Below are 17451 nucleotides of genomic sequence, written 5' to 3' on the forward strand. Positions count from 1 at the left end.
AATCCAGAATCCCTAAGATACAACCAGCATAGATTGACTAACCCAGCATCACCACTGGGGCATCATGGACATAGGAAACATTTTTTCGATGCTGAAAATATCAACTATTGAGGAAAACATTTTGTGATGCTTGCTTTGATTACCTCTGCTTCATAACTACACCAAAGCACCTGTAACAAGAATGTTTAACAGCTGTCTCAAGTTTTAACCTGAAATCAAGTGGTACAGTGTATCAGGTATCTGTAACAGACTCAACAAAACAACAGTAGGATACACAACATAGGTTAGAGTAGAGAAAGACACGGAGTAATACTCCTGACATCAACAATATTCCACAGAGAGTCTGCAGCAGCAGTTTGGACATTCAGGCAAGTTGGGCGACACTCTTTTAATTTTTTTTCGTTTATGGACTCAACTGACAAGAGACAAAGTAGACACAATTTATGGATGACAACTTCTTTAGTAACCTTAAAGGCGACGTTTCGGCCACCTTAACAGTAAAGAAGTTGTTATCCATAAATTCTGTCCACTTTGTCAACCGTCAACTTCTCAGTAATGCCTATCAAACAATTGATTCGTGACAATACCAAAATCCACAAATTCAGTTATATTTATTCTATCACACTATCTTTAACATGTTTAATGGATTGGAAAACAGCTACAAAAATAAGCTGCTAACCCTTTACACTGATGAATGCATTGAATGTTTAGTTTCTGCCCTCTGCAAACCCATTATCATAAAGGCCTCCTCAAACAGGTACATACAGGTACAGTAGTGTTTGTACCGCACTCAGCAATATTCCAAACATATGATAGCAGTCTGTAAATAATCGAGTCTGGACCAGACAATCCATTGATTTATATCATGAGCATCAGTCTGCACAAATAGGATACGAAGGCATGCATCAACCAAGTCAGCGAGCCTGACCACCCGATCCCGTTAGTGGCCTTTTATGGCAAGCATGGGTTGCTGAAAGTACAGTAGTGTAATGTAAATCATACAAGCACCATGCACTCGCAACAGGATTATCATTTATTTGTACGTATAAACCAACCAACGCAAACAAGTTTCTGCCTGAGAAAAACATAATAATGAGTTAAGCTAATTTTCTCTTTTTATTTTGACCTACTGAAGACAAAAGGTCAGCAGAAAATCAGTAAAACTATGAAACAATGAAAGGATGCCCTTCCTTCCGCCATCACTATCCAGGTTAATGCACTTCAATTCAAACCATTTCACAGCTTCAAGCAGATCTGAATACCTGTTCCAGACCAATTTTAGTTTTTCAGGATTTCTTTGTAATCATATATTGTTACAACTGATTTCACATTAATTTCTTCTATACAAATCCTTCAAATACACATTTTTTCAGAACACTGTAACAAAGACATAAGTTCAATTATGCTCAGCCTTCATGTTTCATTTTTCTTTGTAAAATATGTAGTCATTTTCGTTGATCTACCATAAAAAACAACAACTATATATGCTGATTTTGTGAACATGTGTTATCTGTGAAAATGATGTGCCGGGTTCTAGAAGTATTTTACCTGGGGACCCATATTTAGCCCAGAATTTATTTTCTGGGGTCAATGACCAAGGTGACCTTGAGTAATCCAGCATATTCTGTTTGTCTAAGTGTCTTAGCACAATTCAAATAGGTGGGTCATGACATCCCTCAAGCACCAGGGATGAAAATATCAGTTGAATTTCTTCTTTGTTGCCGTGTATCTTTCCATATACTGAAAACAAATGAAAGGATTTGTAAATAGAAGCAACAAAACACTTTCCATAATAATCTTAATAATAAGAGACCTCTGCTAAATGCATAAGCATGTGTTCTTGAATCACCATAAAACCAATGATGACACCAGGAGTCCTTGAATCACCATAAAACCATGATGACACCAGGTGTTCTTGAATCACCATAAAACCATGATGACACCAGGTGTTCTTGAATCACCATAAAACCATGATGACACCAGGTGTTCTTGAATCACCATAAAACCATGATGACACCAGGTGTTCTTGAATCACCATAAAACCATGTTGACACCAGGTGTTCTTGAATCACCATGAAACCATGATGACACAAGGTGTCCTTGAATCACCATGAAACCATGATGACACCAGGTGTTCTTGAATCACCATAAAACCATGATGACACCAGGTGTCCTTGAATCACCATAAAACCATGATGACACCAGGTGTCCTTGAATCACCATAAAACCATGATGACACCAGGTGTTCTTGAATCACCATAAAACCATGATGACACCAGGTGTCCTTAAATCACCATAAAACCATGATGACACCAGGTGTTCTTGAATCACCATAAAACCATGATGACACCAGGTGTCCTTGAATCACCATAAAACCATGATGACACCAGGTGTTTGTCAAATGGTGAACATATCCTGCTCTACCGGCGGGCAATAATACAAAGAAAGTAATTAATATGCACTTCATATGATGTATTTTTAAATATTAGATGTTAAAAAACAATTAATTTATCGTTGGAAAGCCCATCTTCTTTATCTCCAGGGCTCGCATTTCTGTAAACCTACACAAACCCCTGGATCCATTCCCGTAGTTCTTGCAATCTCAAATTACCCGCCCTTAATTTTCAAAGTTTTACCTACCCATCAACATGATCAAACGCTGAGCTTAGGAAAAAAGGAAAAGGGTAAAAGACTTCTCACCGTCAGTTTTAATGGATATAAAGACATCCTTTCTTTAAAAAGAGTTTTAGCTCTTTCTTTTGTGTGTCAGTCAGATTTTCAATGTTGAATTTATCACAAACTCTATCATAATCAATGGGATTGTTGCTGCTTTGTAACTTGTATTCTGATTGGTCGGTTAGACTGAGTAGCATAGCAAATCAAAATGGCTGATGAAAATCAAGGGAGAACCATGGGAAGGGATCCAGGGGTTAGCGTACATGGTGTAGGTTTACCGAAATACGAGACCTGGTGATATAGAGGATGTGAAAACCCAGCATGCATTTCATGAATGCACAAGTATCTATACCATTTCAAACACTGATTAATACATGTGAATAACATGTCATAATATTTCTGAAATCAAGCTTACGTCTACGGATAGAGATGATGTGGACAGATGTAAGCTAAAAATATAACCTTAGGACAAATATTAGAAATAATCATTATAATATGCAAATTGAAACTTTTTATTATCATCATGATCATTATTCAGAGTGGTACAGAACACTTCTGATATGTGAGTGATCTACTGGACTGACAGACTTACCTCATCATAACCCTCTAGGTTGTGGAAGGCTTTCATGTCAAACACATTACCATCTATAGCAAACAATGCGATTTTGGAAGTCTTCATTATCTTCGGAGTAAACGCCAAGATCTCCAGACAGTTTTCTTCCAATCGAAGAACCTTAAGGCGAGGGCAGTCAGCTAATGCTTCAGGAAGGCGAGATACCTGCCACAACAGAGCATGGAGATACATTAAAAGAGAGTCCATCACGTATTTCATTTTGAGCATGGAATGTCTACTTATTGTAGAAGGAGCTGTGTGGTGATTCCGTGTTAGAAATGGTGCCCAGCAGTCAATGCTGGTTGTCAGACACATCTTTATGGATATTGTGGCTGATAGCGTGTCTCGTACCCCATTGGCATGGATCGTTGCATACAATATTGGTTACGAGATTGATTGGTCTAGGCCAATCTCATTAAAATCAGATCTTAGGTCCAGCTATCGCTAAACAAAGATCTGAGGACATCCCATTACGAGTCACATCAGAAGAACCTTTCATCCGACCAATCAAAGCGCTGATTACCAGATCATGAAAGTGACAGTCGGAATGTGTTTTCTAATCATGCAACCTCGAAAACGTTAACACAGAGTATTCTGAACAACAGTTATGATCCGTACGACTGATTCCGCCAAAATTATAGTCGATCTCTCGCTTCCGTGTGATAAACATTTGTTATCTGATGCCCCTGCACTTATAAGGAGTAAGCATGGTAAGCAAGTTGGGTAAGCACAGCTTTGAATGGTATATTGGTACTTACATTAAGGTAGGAGAAAAGTACAAAATAATGCATGTCATGGTGGTTCACCACTGAGAAACCCACGAGTGGGAATGACGCTGACAAACCAGGGATCATGATCTCGGTGAATCTGTGTATTTACAATTAGGAGATCCTGACAAGGGAAGCAACTCTGCACAGTGAATTGCTCACCTTTGACCACTAATCACTGATGCCCTCTAAAAGCATTTGGACATGAACAAAACAAGGCAACAATTATTCTAAAAGAATGGTAAGTCCTATGTACATGACAATAACCTTGATACAGAAGATGCCAAGAATGCTCACGTTACACCCCTAGCGTTGGCAGCCCATCGCCAAGCCCCTTTCTCCTCAACAAGGAAAGTATGGCTGCATGGGTGAGTGTGTGAGGTTTTTACGCCACTTTAAGCAATATTCCAGCAATATCATGGCGGGGCTCACCAGTAATGGGCTTCACACATTGTGCCCATGTCAGGAATCAAACCTGGATCTTCGGCATGACGAGCGAACGCTTTAACCACTAGGCTACCCAACCGTCTGCATGGCCTGGTTGATGTGAGAGGACTGAATGATGTAATATTCTTCTGCCTATATTTCATTCATGTGAACTATCACCTCAATTGCAAAATCATTTTCTGATATGAAAGATATTTTCACAACATCATCAACAATGCTTACAGTGTTTACATCATATATATCAAGCATATCGTCTTCAAAACTGTCTATAGAGCAAACATGACCACTCACCTGGTTTTGATTAAGGTTGATTTCAATCGCTTGTATTGCACTCACACATTCTGGTATTTCCGTTATTGAGTTCCGAGAGAGATCAACACCATCTAAGTTTTTTAAACCACCCAACTGAGTTGGAAACAGTCTTAGGCCATTTCCAGAGAGATTAATGTTGCGTAGGTGTGACAGGTTTTTCACTGTAGCTGGAAGTGTGGCAATGCTGTTATGTTCAAGATTCAGTGTCTCCAATTTCTTCAGTTTTCCAATGTCCTCCGGAAGCGAACCTGAAATTAAGAATTAATGAGTGACTGTTGTTACAGGCTTCAGTTAGTGATATTTGGGCTACACAATGGCGGCCTGTAATGTTTAAAACTGGGCCAGGCAAATCAGTCATTCATAGCATGACAAATGGTCCACAATATCGGAGTACAGTGAAACACAATCTGCTATTGTCTGTAACCTTCCTATGCTCAACAGTTGGCCCTTATGACAAGATGGGTACACAAGACCTATTCAATCTTCCCGAGGCAAGGGAGTTAACTGACTTCATAAGTCAAGTTTCCACCCTTGCCGAACTAGCCTGGAATTCCTGGGCTGGATCGTAGCGCCACCAATGGTTATTATGAGTAATGTCCCTTCTAAGCCCCTCCTTTCGACCAATCAAATCCCACCTCTTGTATCACTTGCTTCAAACCAAATGGCGGCGCTAAGTCAAACAATCTAATCGATAATCAAGATCTATACTGTGATAAAATGGGTCTTACATCGCGAAGTGCATCAAATCACGTGAGCATCTTGATTAAAAACATGAAAAGATTTGGAAAATATCTGTTGACAACAAGTTGGCAGTGCACATGTTTTGCAAATCCTGCAATCGACCGAAATCTTCACAACAGTTTACAATACGGATTTTGATTTCCTTGCGCAACTCAGTCCAGCCAAAATGTAACTCCATAATACCAGCCTAGTTCGGCAAGGGTGGAAACTGGAATTTTACAGTCAGTTAACTCCCTTGCCTCGGGAAGATGGACCTATTCTGTCATACAAGTAATTGCTGACTTTGTGTACCGGTACTGGCAATAAGGTGCCTCACTCTGACAGTGTAGGTTTGAATCCTGGATGGGACTCAACCCAAACAAGTACGAGAATCTGTACTTTACTAAGAAGATGTTATCCCAAATATAGCATTTGTTACATTTGACCACTTTCTAAATGGCATTGTGTATTCATCAGTAACACCTAATAGTAATAACTTCTCAAAGACATTTTGATGAATACAAATTGTGTTAAACATGTTGAATATAGTCCTATATATCTGTATCACAAAAATAAACAATTTATGATGTTTATATACTAAAACAGCATCCTTAATTATCCAGTGCAATATATCAATGGCCACAGGGTGCTTTTCATAAAAGAATAGACGTATAACCATGATAACTGACGATGCATTAAAAAACATATTTTGTAACAAAAAGCACATGCACAAGTCAGTATGACATAAATCTGTATGAAGACTCAACATTTAAATCTTTGCTATCAAAAATATTTTATTGTATGAACAGAAATCCATTTTCTCGATGTTTGCATACTTTATTCATCATATGGCAACTTCCTGACACTTATGTCATTATCTCAGGCCATCAGCATGGTCACCCCTGTCTGAAATTAGCTTCCATGAGAAAATCCATCGGCTGCTAAAATAGCATAGATAAGCAATAGCTTTCCTTTTGGGTACAGTAAAGTATGTTATAACGAGCTGACGGACATAACAAACTTATGTTTGGGTCCTGACCATTTGCTGTATATGTGTTGTACATATGCTTATAATGAACTACGGACATAAGGAACAAATATTAGTGGTCCCCTTGAGTTTGTTATAACCATAGTATACTGTACTTATCTGCTTGTCGTAAGAGGCAACTCATGGGATCGGGTGGTCAGGCTTGCTGACTTGGTTGATGCATGTCATCGTATCCCAATTGCATGGATAGATACTCATCATGTCAGTCACTGGATTGTCAGGTCCGGACTTGATTATTTACAGACCACTGTCATATAGCTGGAATATTGCTGAGTGTAGTGTTAATCGACAAACAAACAAAAAGCTTAACCATGTAACCCTGCTGTACCAGAATCCCTATGATACAACCTTACACGCATTAATTATGTTAATCAATGAAGCCAACCTAATTTGTTGTTGCTCAGGTTTAGACTCTTCAGATGACTGTATCTGCCAATCAGTGGTGGCAGCAGTTGGATCTTATTCTCTGACAGATCTAAGGTGCGCAGATTACCAGTCAGTGCCTGGAGATCCTCTGGAAACTGAAATTGAAAAGTTGAAATAATGCATATATAAAAATCAGACAGCAGTACAGGTGTTGGAAAACATTATCCTGATGATGGCAGCCTCCATGAAATCCAACAGTTTTTGTTTTTGATCTTCAGTCCTTATTCAAAATTCACTTTCAATTAAACACAGCATATGTGAATGGAGATTAACATGATTAAGTAACAGATCAGTATTTAAAGGGGCACTGATCTAACGCAATTCCCCGGGACTGGTTGCTGCCTTTGTTATTGTTTTTTCCCAGTGAGTACCCGGATGTAATGCAGAAATCTAGACTAGTTCGCGACCTCTGCTGCGCCATTCGTAAGCGCATTACTCACTTTTATGGGTAGTAATAAGGGCGTATGGTCACATTGATCAACAAAATGAAGGACAGTTTTCGAGATAATAAAAAAATGTAGGTATCTTTGTGGGTAGCATCGGCAATTTTCGTTTACACTATTTTGACTTGCAACACAAAGTAAATATTTCACCTGAGCATTGCTTTTTTTATAGTGTGTAAATTTTTTTACTGTCAAATGTGTAGCAAAATTTATTTATCACCAAGAGACTTTTGATTGTCTTAATCAATTTGGACAGATTTTTTAGTCAAAATGATTGAAATATTTAAACATTTTATAAATTGCCTGAGAGAATCACATTTTACAAATTGACTGTAATATATACACGCTTACAAAGGAAAAGACTTGTGAAAACAACATCTATCGCTCATTGAAGAATCTCCCAACCAAGACGTAGAGAAACAAGAACGAATCGGTTCAAATGAAGGAAAACAAAATGCAAATATCATAATTACAACCTACCAAATTTATGTGTATAAATTTTAGGCAGCTTCCTTGTTCGAGGAATGTATCTGTGAATATCCACACAAAGGAACAATATCCCACTCGTCTGCAGCTGTACAAAGAAACTTATTCGATGTCACGTGTCTCAGTAACAATCAAATATTTTAAAAGATATATATCGTTTCGGGATATTATAACCCGTGTTCGTTTCTCAACTGATCAACTGGATTGTTTCAGGTGTTTTACATAGGTGTCAAGTCTCAATGGTCGGCTGAGAAACTATTTTCATAACGTCCACGGTTCCTAAAAAATCCATTGAGTGATTGATAACAATGATAAATCAATCAACGTATTAACAGTTAACCCTTTGAACAAAGTATGTTGTTTTGACATCGGCACTACACGCCATGATATGAGTGTATTCCCTTTGTTTTAGTAAACCTAGACATGTAAACACTCACTCTTGACATATCCACTGTGCATGATAACAGTAATTAATCAATCAACGTATTTTCTGTTAATCCTTTGATGACTAGGAACGATCCGTTGATTTACAAAAAAAAGTAAATCAACTGATCATTCATCTCTTGCTGGGCTGCCACGTGCATATTACATCACACACATTTCACCTCACTTCAAACCTGGATTTAGATTGAATAATTACCCCAGACACAATAAATGCCAAATGGGAACCTTTGTCAGGTAATCTAAGTGGTGCTACCACTAATTGTACCTGTAATAAATTCATTAACTGAGCATCAAGTGAATGACGACAAATACACAAGTGTAGGGGTTATACAAGAAAACGTGGATGACAACAAGGGAGTAGTAATCGTATTATCGACGCAAGCCGAAATCCGAAAATGCTTTGACTGCATGGATACTTTTTTTAGTATTAAACTATAACCATCTGGGGTATTTCCAAATGACGACATCCGATGAGCTCCGCTGTTCTTTTTGTCTGTTTGTTTAGGCTGAAGAAATTAATTAACATGCGCCCTTTGTCGAAATCTTTATAGATCACAGTTAACCAATCAGTGTTTATGCAAAAATGCGTAAAACAAATATTGCCTCCAGCCTCCAAGTTTATTTAGCTGTCCTTGCAGACGGTAGCCCAGCTCTGGTCACGCTTAGTTGCGTTCCGTATCATCCGGGTACTCACGGGGGAAAAACAATAACAAAGGCAACAACCAGTCCGGGGAATTGCGTTAGATCAGTGCCCCTTTAAATTTAAAAATAGTTTACGATTTTGTAGCTAATCAAGGTGTAGGAGTGCGCTGAAAATCCTACAGTGCACACTGGCAGACTTTTCTAATAACATGAATAATGCGGGTTCGATTCCACCAGAGGAAAAGAGGCTATAGTCCTAGGTGTAGTGTGCAAGAGTGTGTCGTGTCCTGATACCAAGGCTATGGGCTACTATTTTCTAAAGTTATTCAGGATTATTTGACCTTGCTTATAATGGAAAAGTAAGAACATAAACATGTCAATGATCATTTTTAATCTCTTATCGCCATGGATCCTGATTTGTATTTTTAGTGTGTATACATCTAACATTCATCAGTTCACCACAACAGTAACAGTACACAATATAGTAACTACTGATAATTAATCTTTTCTCTTGTGACACTAAACACTCAACATGCTCCAGTACGAACCTCTTTCAGTCCTAATTTACACAGCTGGCAAGTCCCAGTTTTCTGTGCTGTCTCGATGTGTTGCTTGATTCCAGAGTTTCCCATGGTCCCAAGTTGATTGCAACAATTTCAATTTTTGGTCAAGGTGGAAATCTAATAAAACATGGTATGGCACAAACTGCTGTGTGCTTCGATCAGCTGTTGATGTCTAAAACATCTTGTTGTGATAGTTGACAGATTCTCATTATTTTCCCGGAAGTAGAGATCTTTAAACAAGAGTTATCTTTTCTTCAACGTGCGTGCACATATATGGTTTATTTCATCTTATACACGTGGTTCCGGTAATAATAAGTGACAGGTGACTGTCGAAGCCGGTTATAAATATAACTATGGCAATTTCAGGAGCCAGGGCAAGACATGTATTTTTGACAGGCACACCAGGTATATAAAAGGTTATTAAAATGGGGTCTCATGAAAAATGTGACATATTTGAGGGGGCCATGAAATGGGGGGAGTGAGAAGGTGTGTGCGGAGGAGGGGCCCAGGGTGGGGACAAAACGTGTAAACATGTTTTGCCGATATGCAAAATAAGCGATTTAAGAGAACCGTTTGCTTTCTTCATATTGAATTGCATATTCAAACTTTAAGGTTTAAAAAAAATGCCAGACAGGCCCCTTAGAAAACTATAGCCCACGGGATAGCAGGCTGGCAGCAATTTCGAATACTGATGTTGAAGTGATTGTCCGGCACAGCGATTTCCTCCAATATTGCAGTTTATCATCACTTGACCTCTAATTAGTCGCACATACATTGAATTGATCATATGTAAAGGTTCAAAATCAACTGAAACTCTGCACACTCACCATGCATGTCATCATATCCCAGTTATGTAGATCTATGCTCATGGTGTCAATCACTGGATTGTCTGGTTATCTGCCATCATAGAGGTGGAATATTGCTGAGTGTGGTGTTAAAAAACAAGCAAACAAATAATGGACAGTGTCATTCAGTTGGTGTTGTATGTGTCAAACAGTTAGTTATGTCAAATTGTTTCACAGGCACATTCAAGCACTACACGACAGTGTTTAACTATTTTTTTATACAGGTATCTTTGAACTCAAATTTAATTAACTCACCAAAATAACCCAAAATAGAACCTGGACAGCATTAATTTTAACCTTTGAGAACTTGAACATGTTGAACTCAGTCTATCATAAAACACCACCACTTCCTACTCCCCTGATGTTTTGTTGTTCGTTGTTTGTTATTCTTCATCGAGAGCAATGTTATGAGTTTAGATTTGAATAGGATTAGATATGAGGTGCTGGCTTCTAAACTATGACTTTGCAACATTTCATAAAAGTTACGTGTTTTGTTATGCTCCATAGGGATTGGCAAGACCACCTTAATTCACAAGGCCTGTCAATCTCTGAATGAAGCAGGACTTCTTACTCAAGGCTTCTACACAGAAGAGGTCCGAGTTAATGGCAGGAGAACCGGTTTTGATGTCGTTACATTAAATGGTAGAAGAGGACCCCTTGCCCGAGTCAGGTAGGCTGCTATTTCACTGTTAGGATGGATATATATTTGTTTTTGAGTACTTCTGCAAATAAGCTGAACCACAATACAAAAGGAAATCGTCAAACTGCTGTCCTTTTTCATGCTGGGACTTAGAATAATCAAAGCATAAAATAATCTTGCAGTGAGCAGTGTGACACTTTCTCTGGGCGAAGAAGGGAGTACAGAGTGGGCCAGTATTCTGTGGACCTGCAGTCATTTGAACAAACAGCCATGCCTACCATCAACACCAGGGTGAGTTGAGGAGCTGGGAAACAGCTTCAGGAGTCTTGGGCTTCCAGGTTAGAGTAGGAATGAGATGACATGATGAAGTGTCACACATACCATGGGGTGTCAGTGGGTCACAGTGACCCTTGAGTGAAGTGTCACACATACCATGGGGTGTCAGTGGGTCACAGTGACCCTTGAGTGAAGTGTCACACATACCATGGGGTGTCAGTGGGTCACAGTGACCCTTGAGTGAAGTGTTCAACCAGGTGATGAAGTACATGTGGTAAGAAGATGAATAAGAAGATTATATGAGAATAAGAATGAAACTATCCCACACACTGTATATGTTTACTGATTGCATAAAGCAATATAACTTCTACAAGATCTTATTAAATTAATGTCATGCCACTTCTAAAAGATCTTATCAGTAATGTCAATTCCATCATCAGCATTATCACATGCATTTGTAGTCATCATCTGTTCACAGTCTAAGAATGATTCCTGGAACTATTGATCTAGTATGACAACATGTGTCAACTGCCAGTAGTCCCATGAGGGAATTATTATTTGAAACATACAAAATGTTATTTGAAGCATTAGCGGAGTCATCATGAGACCCGTGAAGATCCGGGGTAGAATAGGTCTTCAGCAACCTATGCTTGCTGTGAAAGGCGACTATGCTTGTCATAAGAGGCGACTAACGGGAATCGGGTGGTCAGATTTGCTGACTTGGTTGATGCATGGCATCTTATTCCAATAGCGTGGATCAATGCTCATGATGTCAATCATTGGATTGTCTTGTCCAGACTCCATTATTTACAGACTGCCGTCATATAGCTGGAATATTGCTGGAGTGCAGCTTAAAACAACAAACAAACAAACAAACATGTCATGATGGTATGTCAGCATAATTTGTACACTGAGTCAGGTTAATACCAGATAGGTGAGTATTTTAAGGTTTAGTTAGGTGCTGTAATGAATTATTCCTCAGCTGGAACCATCACATTCCCCATTGTTTCCATCCTCTGTATCTCCAGGGCTCACATTCGGTAAACCTACACTAACCCCTGGATCCATCCCGTGGCTCTCACCATCTCAAATTACCCGTCCTTGATTTCTATTTGCCAATTTGCTTGGCTACACTACTAGGTCTAACATACCAATCAGAATACGAGTTACAAACCATCCTCAATGTTGGGTTGGCAATATCAACAACATGGCGGCCAGTCTCATTAATTCTGATCGAGTTTGCGAGAACTTCAACATTGAAAAACTGACTGACACGCAAAAGAAAGCTCTAAAAATCTTATTGTTGAAAAGGATGCCATCATGTCCATTTGAACTGACAGTGGCATTAGTACCCCATTACCCTTTCCTTTGTGTCAACGTTCGATTGGTCCATAAAATGTTAAGGAAAATCAAGTGCCGCTAATTTCAGATCGCGAGAACCATGGGAATGGATCCAGAGGTTCGTGTAGGTTTACCGAATTGCGAAGCCTGGAGATTTAGAGGATGCAGTGTTTCATGCCTAGTGAACATATCATTCCAGAGCGTTAGTCCAGGACAGGAACCAGTGTTTGTAATTGATGAGATCGGGAAGATGGAGCTGTTTAGTCAGTCATTTGTCCAGTCAGTGAGGGGCATCCTGGATAATCCCATGACAACTGTGCTGGCAACTATTCCAGTCTCCAGGGGAAAACCGATCTCATTTGTGGAGGAAGTGCGCAATAGAAAAGATGCAGTTGTCTACACGGTATACAGCTACAATATTTCATAACTTATTTGAGCAGTGGTATAGCTTAATGGCTGCTGGAATGTTGCTACAAACGATCAACATATAGCAGATCAAAGGTCATATGCCAAGTCGTGCTTCTTTTCAAATGATAACCAAAGCTCCAGATATTTGATCCAGGAGTCTGATTTTGACTGGGTATCCACAAGGTTTAATGGGTATTCAAAATAAATTTACTCACCTGTATAACGACATTTGGGTACTTTAATCTGTTTCGTAAATCATTTAAAACTCAATGAATAGTAGTATTCCCATCTGCGTCTGCTTGCAGCTCCCTCTCCGGGAAGCCATCTTTGTTTGCCAAACCTAGCATTGTATGAAAGGTGCTATGTTTTTAATCATTTAGGATACATTAATTAGGCACAGTGTGCTTTTCAATTGAAATCTATCGGTATTCAAGTTTGTTTGTCGCCCAATCTTTTGTAAACATAACTGTCAGTACCAGTAAGTGAATTTCGCGATCGGCTGAGACGCAATCATTTTATGTAACTGTTGTGATGTACACAATCGTTTTATCTAATAGTTGTAACATATGTATTAGTTTTATTTCAATGGCATATTTATAGTTTCTGTTGAGTATTTGATACACTAGGAATTGATTTGTCTGCACATTTCAGTTTATTTGATGTATATTTTATGCAACTACCCAGCTTATCTCGAGCTCTGGATAACTTTAAAAAACACCTCTGCTGGTCCTTAGAGGTGACTAAATGGATTAGGTGGTCTGGCACGGTGACTTGCATCCATCATATCAGACACAGGATTATTTATTTACCACCATATCTCTAGAATCTTGTAAGTGTGGCGTACAACAAACACACAAACACACACACAAGACACTTATTCTCTCTATCGCTCACATGCAGTCACACATTTGAACACGCACCCATATCCCGTCTGAGCACAGAGTGAAGAAGAGTTCTGGTTGTGGTTTCAGGTAACAAGGGAAAACAGAGACAACATTCTGAAGGAAATTGTGGAGTCGGTGAAGTGTTCAGTGGAGACCTTCAACTCTTGACATAATGGGATGTTGAGACCTCCAGATCGTGACACAATGTCATGTGGATGCCTACAGCTCGTGACACAATGTGATGTGGAGACCTCGAGATCGTGACACAATGTCATGTGGATGCCTACAGCTTGTGACACAATGTCATGTGGATCGATCCGAGACCTCCAGATTGTGACACAATGTGATTTGGGACCTCCAGATTGTGACACAATGTGAGGCCTACAGCTCGTGACACAATGTGATTTGGGACCTCCAGATTGTGACACAATGTGATGTGGAGACCTCCAGATTGTGACACAATGTCATGTGGAAGCCTACAGCTTGTGACACAATGTCATGTGGATCGATCCGAGACCTCCAAATTGTGACACAATGTGATTTCTGACCTCCAGATTGTGACACAATGTGATGTGGAGACCTCCAGATTGTGACACAATGTGATTTGGGACCTCCAGATTGTGACACAATGCGATTTTGGACCTCCAGATTGTGACACAATGTGATTTTGGACCTCCAGATTGTGACACAATGGGATGTGGAGACCTCCAGATTGTGACACAATGTGATGTGGATGCCTACAGCTCGTGACACAATGTGATGTGGATGCCTACAGCTCGTGACACAATGTGATCAATGGTGATGTGAAGACCTTCGTTCCAGAGGCAGTCACAAACAAGATAGAGATAACTGGCATGGTTACTTTGCCCCAAAACATTTTGTCATTAGTGGGATGTGTTGGATTTTTCAAGATGAAAGACTTAGTGTCTTCAGGAGCTTTAATCATGTTGATTCCGTTTATGAAATGCTGTACTCCCTTATAGTATTCACATTGTAAAACGTGGTGTTAAAGCATTTCAAAGTCCTGGCATTCCCGATATCTCGAAACAAACTTAGGTTTTTACTCAAATCTCAAACTGAGTTTGAAAAAAAACCTCAGCTGAGTTTTTAACTCAACCATGTCAACTGTATTTCTTGAAACAAACTCAGCAAAAGCTCAGCTGAGTTTTTAACTCAGGACTTAAGTCAGTTTTCGAACTTAAGTTTGTTTCGAGAAATCGGGGCCTGATCATTGCTGACAAAACAAATCTGTCATGAATATATTTTCCAATTCCAATAGTTAAAGTACAATACTGTGTACTTTATTTTATGTTTATCATCCCAAACTGGCTCCCACAGGAGATATCGCTTGGGTGAGATCAAGCGATATCTACACTGTAGATATTGCTTCAATGAAATTGCATCACAATGCTTTGCAGACCATTGTGATGTCATTGGTTACAATGACATCCCAATCAAATGACATCACTAATGGCTCTGCTACTGAAGCTGTTAGCAGTACTTTGTACACTTAAGACACTATTACTGTCTACAAACTGAAAAAGTTGGAAGAATGATGTTGGATGATAAATAAAGTCTCACCCAAGTGTCTTTTGATATCAAATATATCAACACTCGTTGATAAAAGTGGAAGAAATCCTTGACAAGCCTCAGAGTTTTCCCACTTTTATCAACTCGTGTTGATATATTTGATGTCAAAAGACACTCAGGTAAGATTCTCTTTATGGCAAACATGGAAAAATAAAACTTAGTTATGTATTTATTATTTGTTGTTAATAATCATGATAATTGAATACCCTGTATTTGTTGAGGGTTCATTTTGTTTGTGAGATATTTGCGCTATTTGGCATTTGTATAGCACCTGGTATACACCTCACAGCTTCCACTTTCAGGATTCTGTGATCACAAATGTAACTGTAGTCATCATGATGGTACCATGTTTTTGTGATAATAATTGAGTCATGTTACCACACTTGGTTACCATGGTTACAGGACATAAACACAAGGGGATGTTGATGATGTATTGTAGTCCCTATGTTATTGGAAGGTTCTAAGTTGTGCCAGATGATATTTACCTTTTGTTTGAAAATATACATGACATTTTGTGATACCGGTCTGGTTACCATTGTTGAGTTTTTTGCTAATTTCAAGAACATGGTAACATATATATTTGCTACAGAAATATATTTCCCATATTTTGAGTAGAAAACAACATGAACAAAGCAAACTCTGCCACATCATTGAATTACATTTTCTCCATGACTCTGGGATCTGTGACTTACCATGCTTTCATCAAGATCGGTCAGGCTATATATTTTCTGTTGGGACTAAACTTTTGCAGCATTTTATAGAAAATAAAAGTAATAAATAAAAATGTTGATTTGAAGTTAATTTTGCTATATAAAAATTCTTGAATAATCATAAGATTTAGTGAAGCAAGTAGAATTTTAATTTAATTTAAAAATTAAATTTAGTTATTCATGGCGGAATATTTTATTTTTTTTCTGAGTGAATGTGAATGTAGTTTTAGTCCACGGTCGGTACAAATTCCAGCCATGTGACAATCCTTAACCCAGCAAACCAGGTGCTGGGGGCGTGAACAACAATCCGTTTACAACACGAGGGCGACCAGGTCACAGACACTGACCACTTGATCTTTGCAGCAAACCTACAGGCTCTGATCTTATGGACGTTTGTCATTTGGGTCACTACCTACAGGCTCTGATCTTATGGACGTTTGTCATTTGGGTCACATGTTATGTACAAGTATATCCTAATAATACCCTCCAACCTTACCCTCGACCATGGGTTCTTGATCCTAGAGGCAAAAGTTGTTTTCAAGAGCTGTTCACTATATGCACTGACATGCTACCCATGGACAGATAGAGTATTGCCCCTTTGTTCCTGCCACTGTACCTTTATAACCCAATATCATATGACCCAATATCATACTGTTACTCTCCCTGTACATTGTATCTAGTACTTGGTTTGAACGAAAGCTAGCTACTCTTACCCAGGATCCCCATGGGGCCCTCACAGTGGGGCTAAGTGTCACAGAGGTACTCGAGTGATGGCAGATTGATTGTTGTTTTCCTTCATCTGTAGAATATGTTGAGGAAATGGCACGTTAATTGTTGGTGTCCTTTATCAAGGATTTTGTTTACAAAATGTATTGTTTTAAAAGCTTCCCCAACATGAGCTGTGAAGGACAATTATGATGATATATGTTAAACAATGCCACACTCTTATTGCTTTTACAGAGTTCACAGGTATTTTGAGTGAAGCATTTGCATTGCATGGTTCTGCTGTACAATGTCCCATTTTGCTTTGTTTCCGTCTGTAATTTTGCAAATGATTAAAGGATTTTGTGCTAAACATTTTATTATAATTTTGAAATATTACTCCGCTGCAATACCTCCTGAGAAAAGCTTGGCTGAATGAAGAATGTGTTGTTTTTTTATCCAGTCATG

The 17451-nt window shown here is 38.9% G+C and overlaps 2 protein-coding genes across 2 annotated transcripts; one reads left to right on the forward strand and one right to left on the reverse strand.

Annotated features, from left to right (window-relative positions):
• Positions 1-407: 407 nt before the first annotated feature.
• On the reverse strand, positions 408-9809 carry LOC139442708 (leucine-rich repeat-containing protein 57-like). Its single transcript, XM_071223590.1, has 5 exons — positions 9573-9809; positions 6969-7104; positions 4795-5063; positions 3269-3454; positions 408-1740 (listed from the first exon to the last, which is right to left on the reverse strand). The coding sequence occupies exons 1-5, from the start codon at positions 9654-9656 to the stop codon at positions 1699-1701; spliced, it is 717 nt and encodes a 238-aa protein (XP_071079691.1). The 5' UTR covers positions 9657-9809; the 3' UTR covers positions 408-1698.
• An 85-nt stretch (positions 9810-9894) lies between these two features.
• LOC139442576 (cancer-related nucleoside-triphosphatase-like) lies at positions 9895-17336 on the forward strand. Its single transcript, XM_071223415.1, has 5 exons — positions 9895-9992; positions 10940-11102; positions 11255-11363; positions 12889-13092; positions 14069-17336. The coding sequence occupies exons 1-5, from the start codon at positions 9941-9943 to the stop codon at positions 14147-14149; spliced, it is 609 nt and encodes a 202-aa protein (XP_071079516.1). The 5' UTR covers positions 9895-9940; the 3' UTR covers positions 14150-17336.
• Positions 17337-17451: the final 115 nt, after the last annotated feature.

This window comes from Haliotis cracherodii, unplaced genomic scaffold (assembly GCF_022045235.1).
Source record: "Haliotis cracherodii isolate W230 unplaced genomic scaffold, xgHalCrac1.p SCAF_5, whole genome shotgun sequence".
Lineage (NCBI taxonomy): Eukaryota > Metazoa > Mollusca > Gastropoda > Lepetellida > Haliotidae > Haliotis > Haliotis cracherodii.

What these genes read in the sequence shown, in the direction of transcription:
- LOC139442708 (XM_071223590.1), bottom strand. Translation starts at nt 9,656, where the DNA reads ATGGGAAACTCTGGAATCAAGCAACACATCGAGACAGCACAGAAAACT. An exon ending in CCTGAGCAACAACAAATTAG is followed by an intron (nt 5,064 to 6,968) that starts GTTGGCTTCATT and finishes TCTTAATTTCAG; the next exon opens with GTTCGCTTCCGGAGGACATT. An exon ending in TCAACCTTAATCAAAACCAG is followed by an intron (nt 3,455 to 4,794) that starts GTGAGTGGTCAT and finishes CTGTTGTGGCAG; the next exon opens with GTATCTCGCCTTCCTGAAGC.
- LOC139442576 (XM_071223415.1), top strand. Translation starts at nt 9,941, where the DNA reads ATGGCAATTTCAGGAGCCAGGGCAAGACATGTATTTTTGACAGGCACA. An exon ending in ATTTTTGACAGGCACACCAG is followed by an intron (nt 9,993 to 10,939) that starts GTATATAAAAGG and finishes TATGCTCCATAG; the next exon opens with GGATTGGCAAGACCACCTTA. An exon ending in AAGATGCAGTTGTCTACACG is followed by an intron (nt 13,093 to 14,068) that starts GTATACAGCTAC and finishes TTGTGGTTTCAG; the next exon opens with GTAACAAGGGAAAACAGAGA.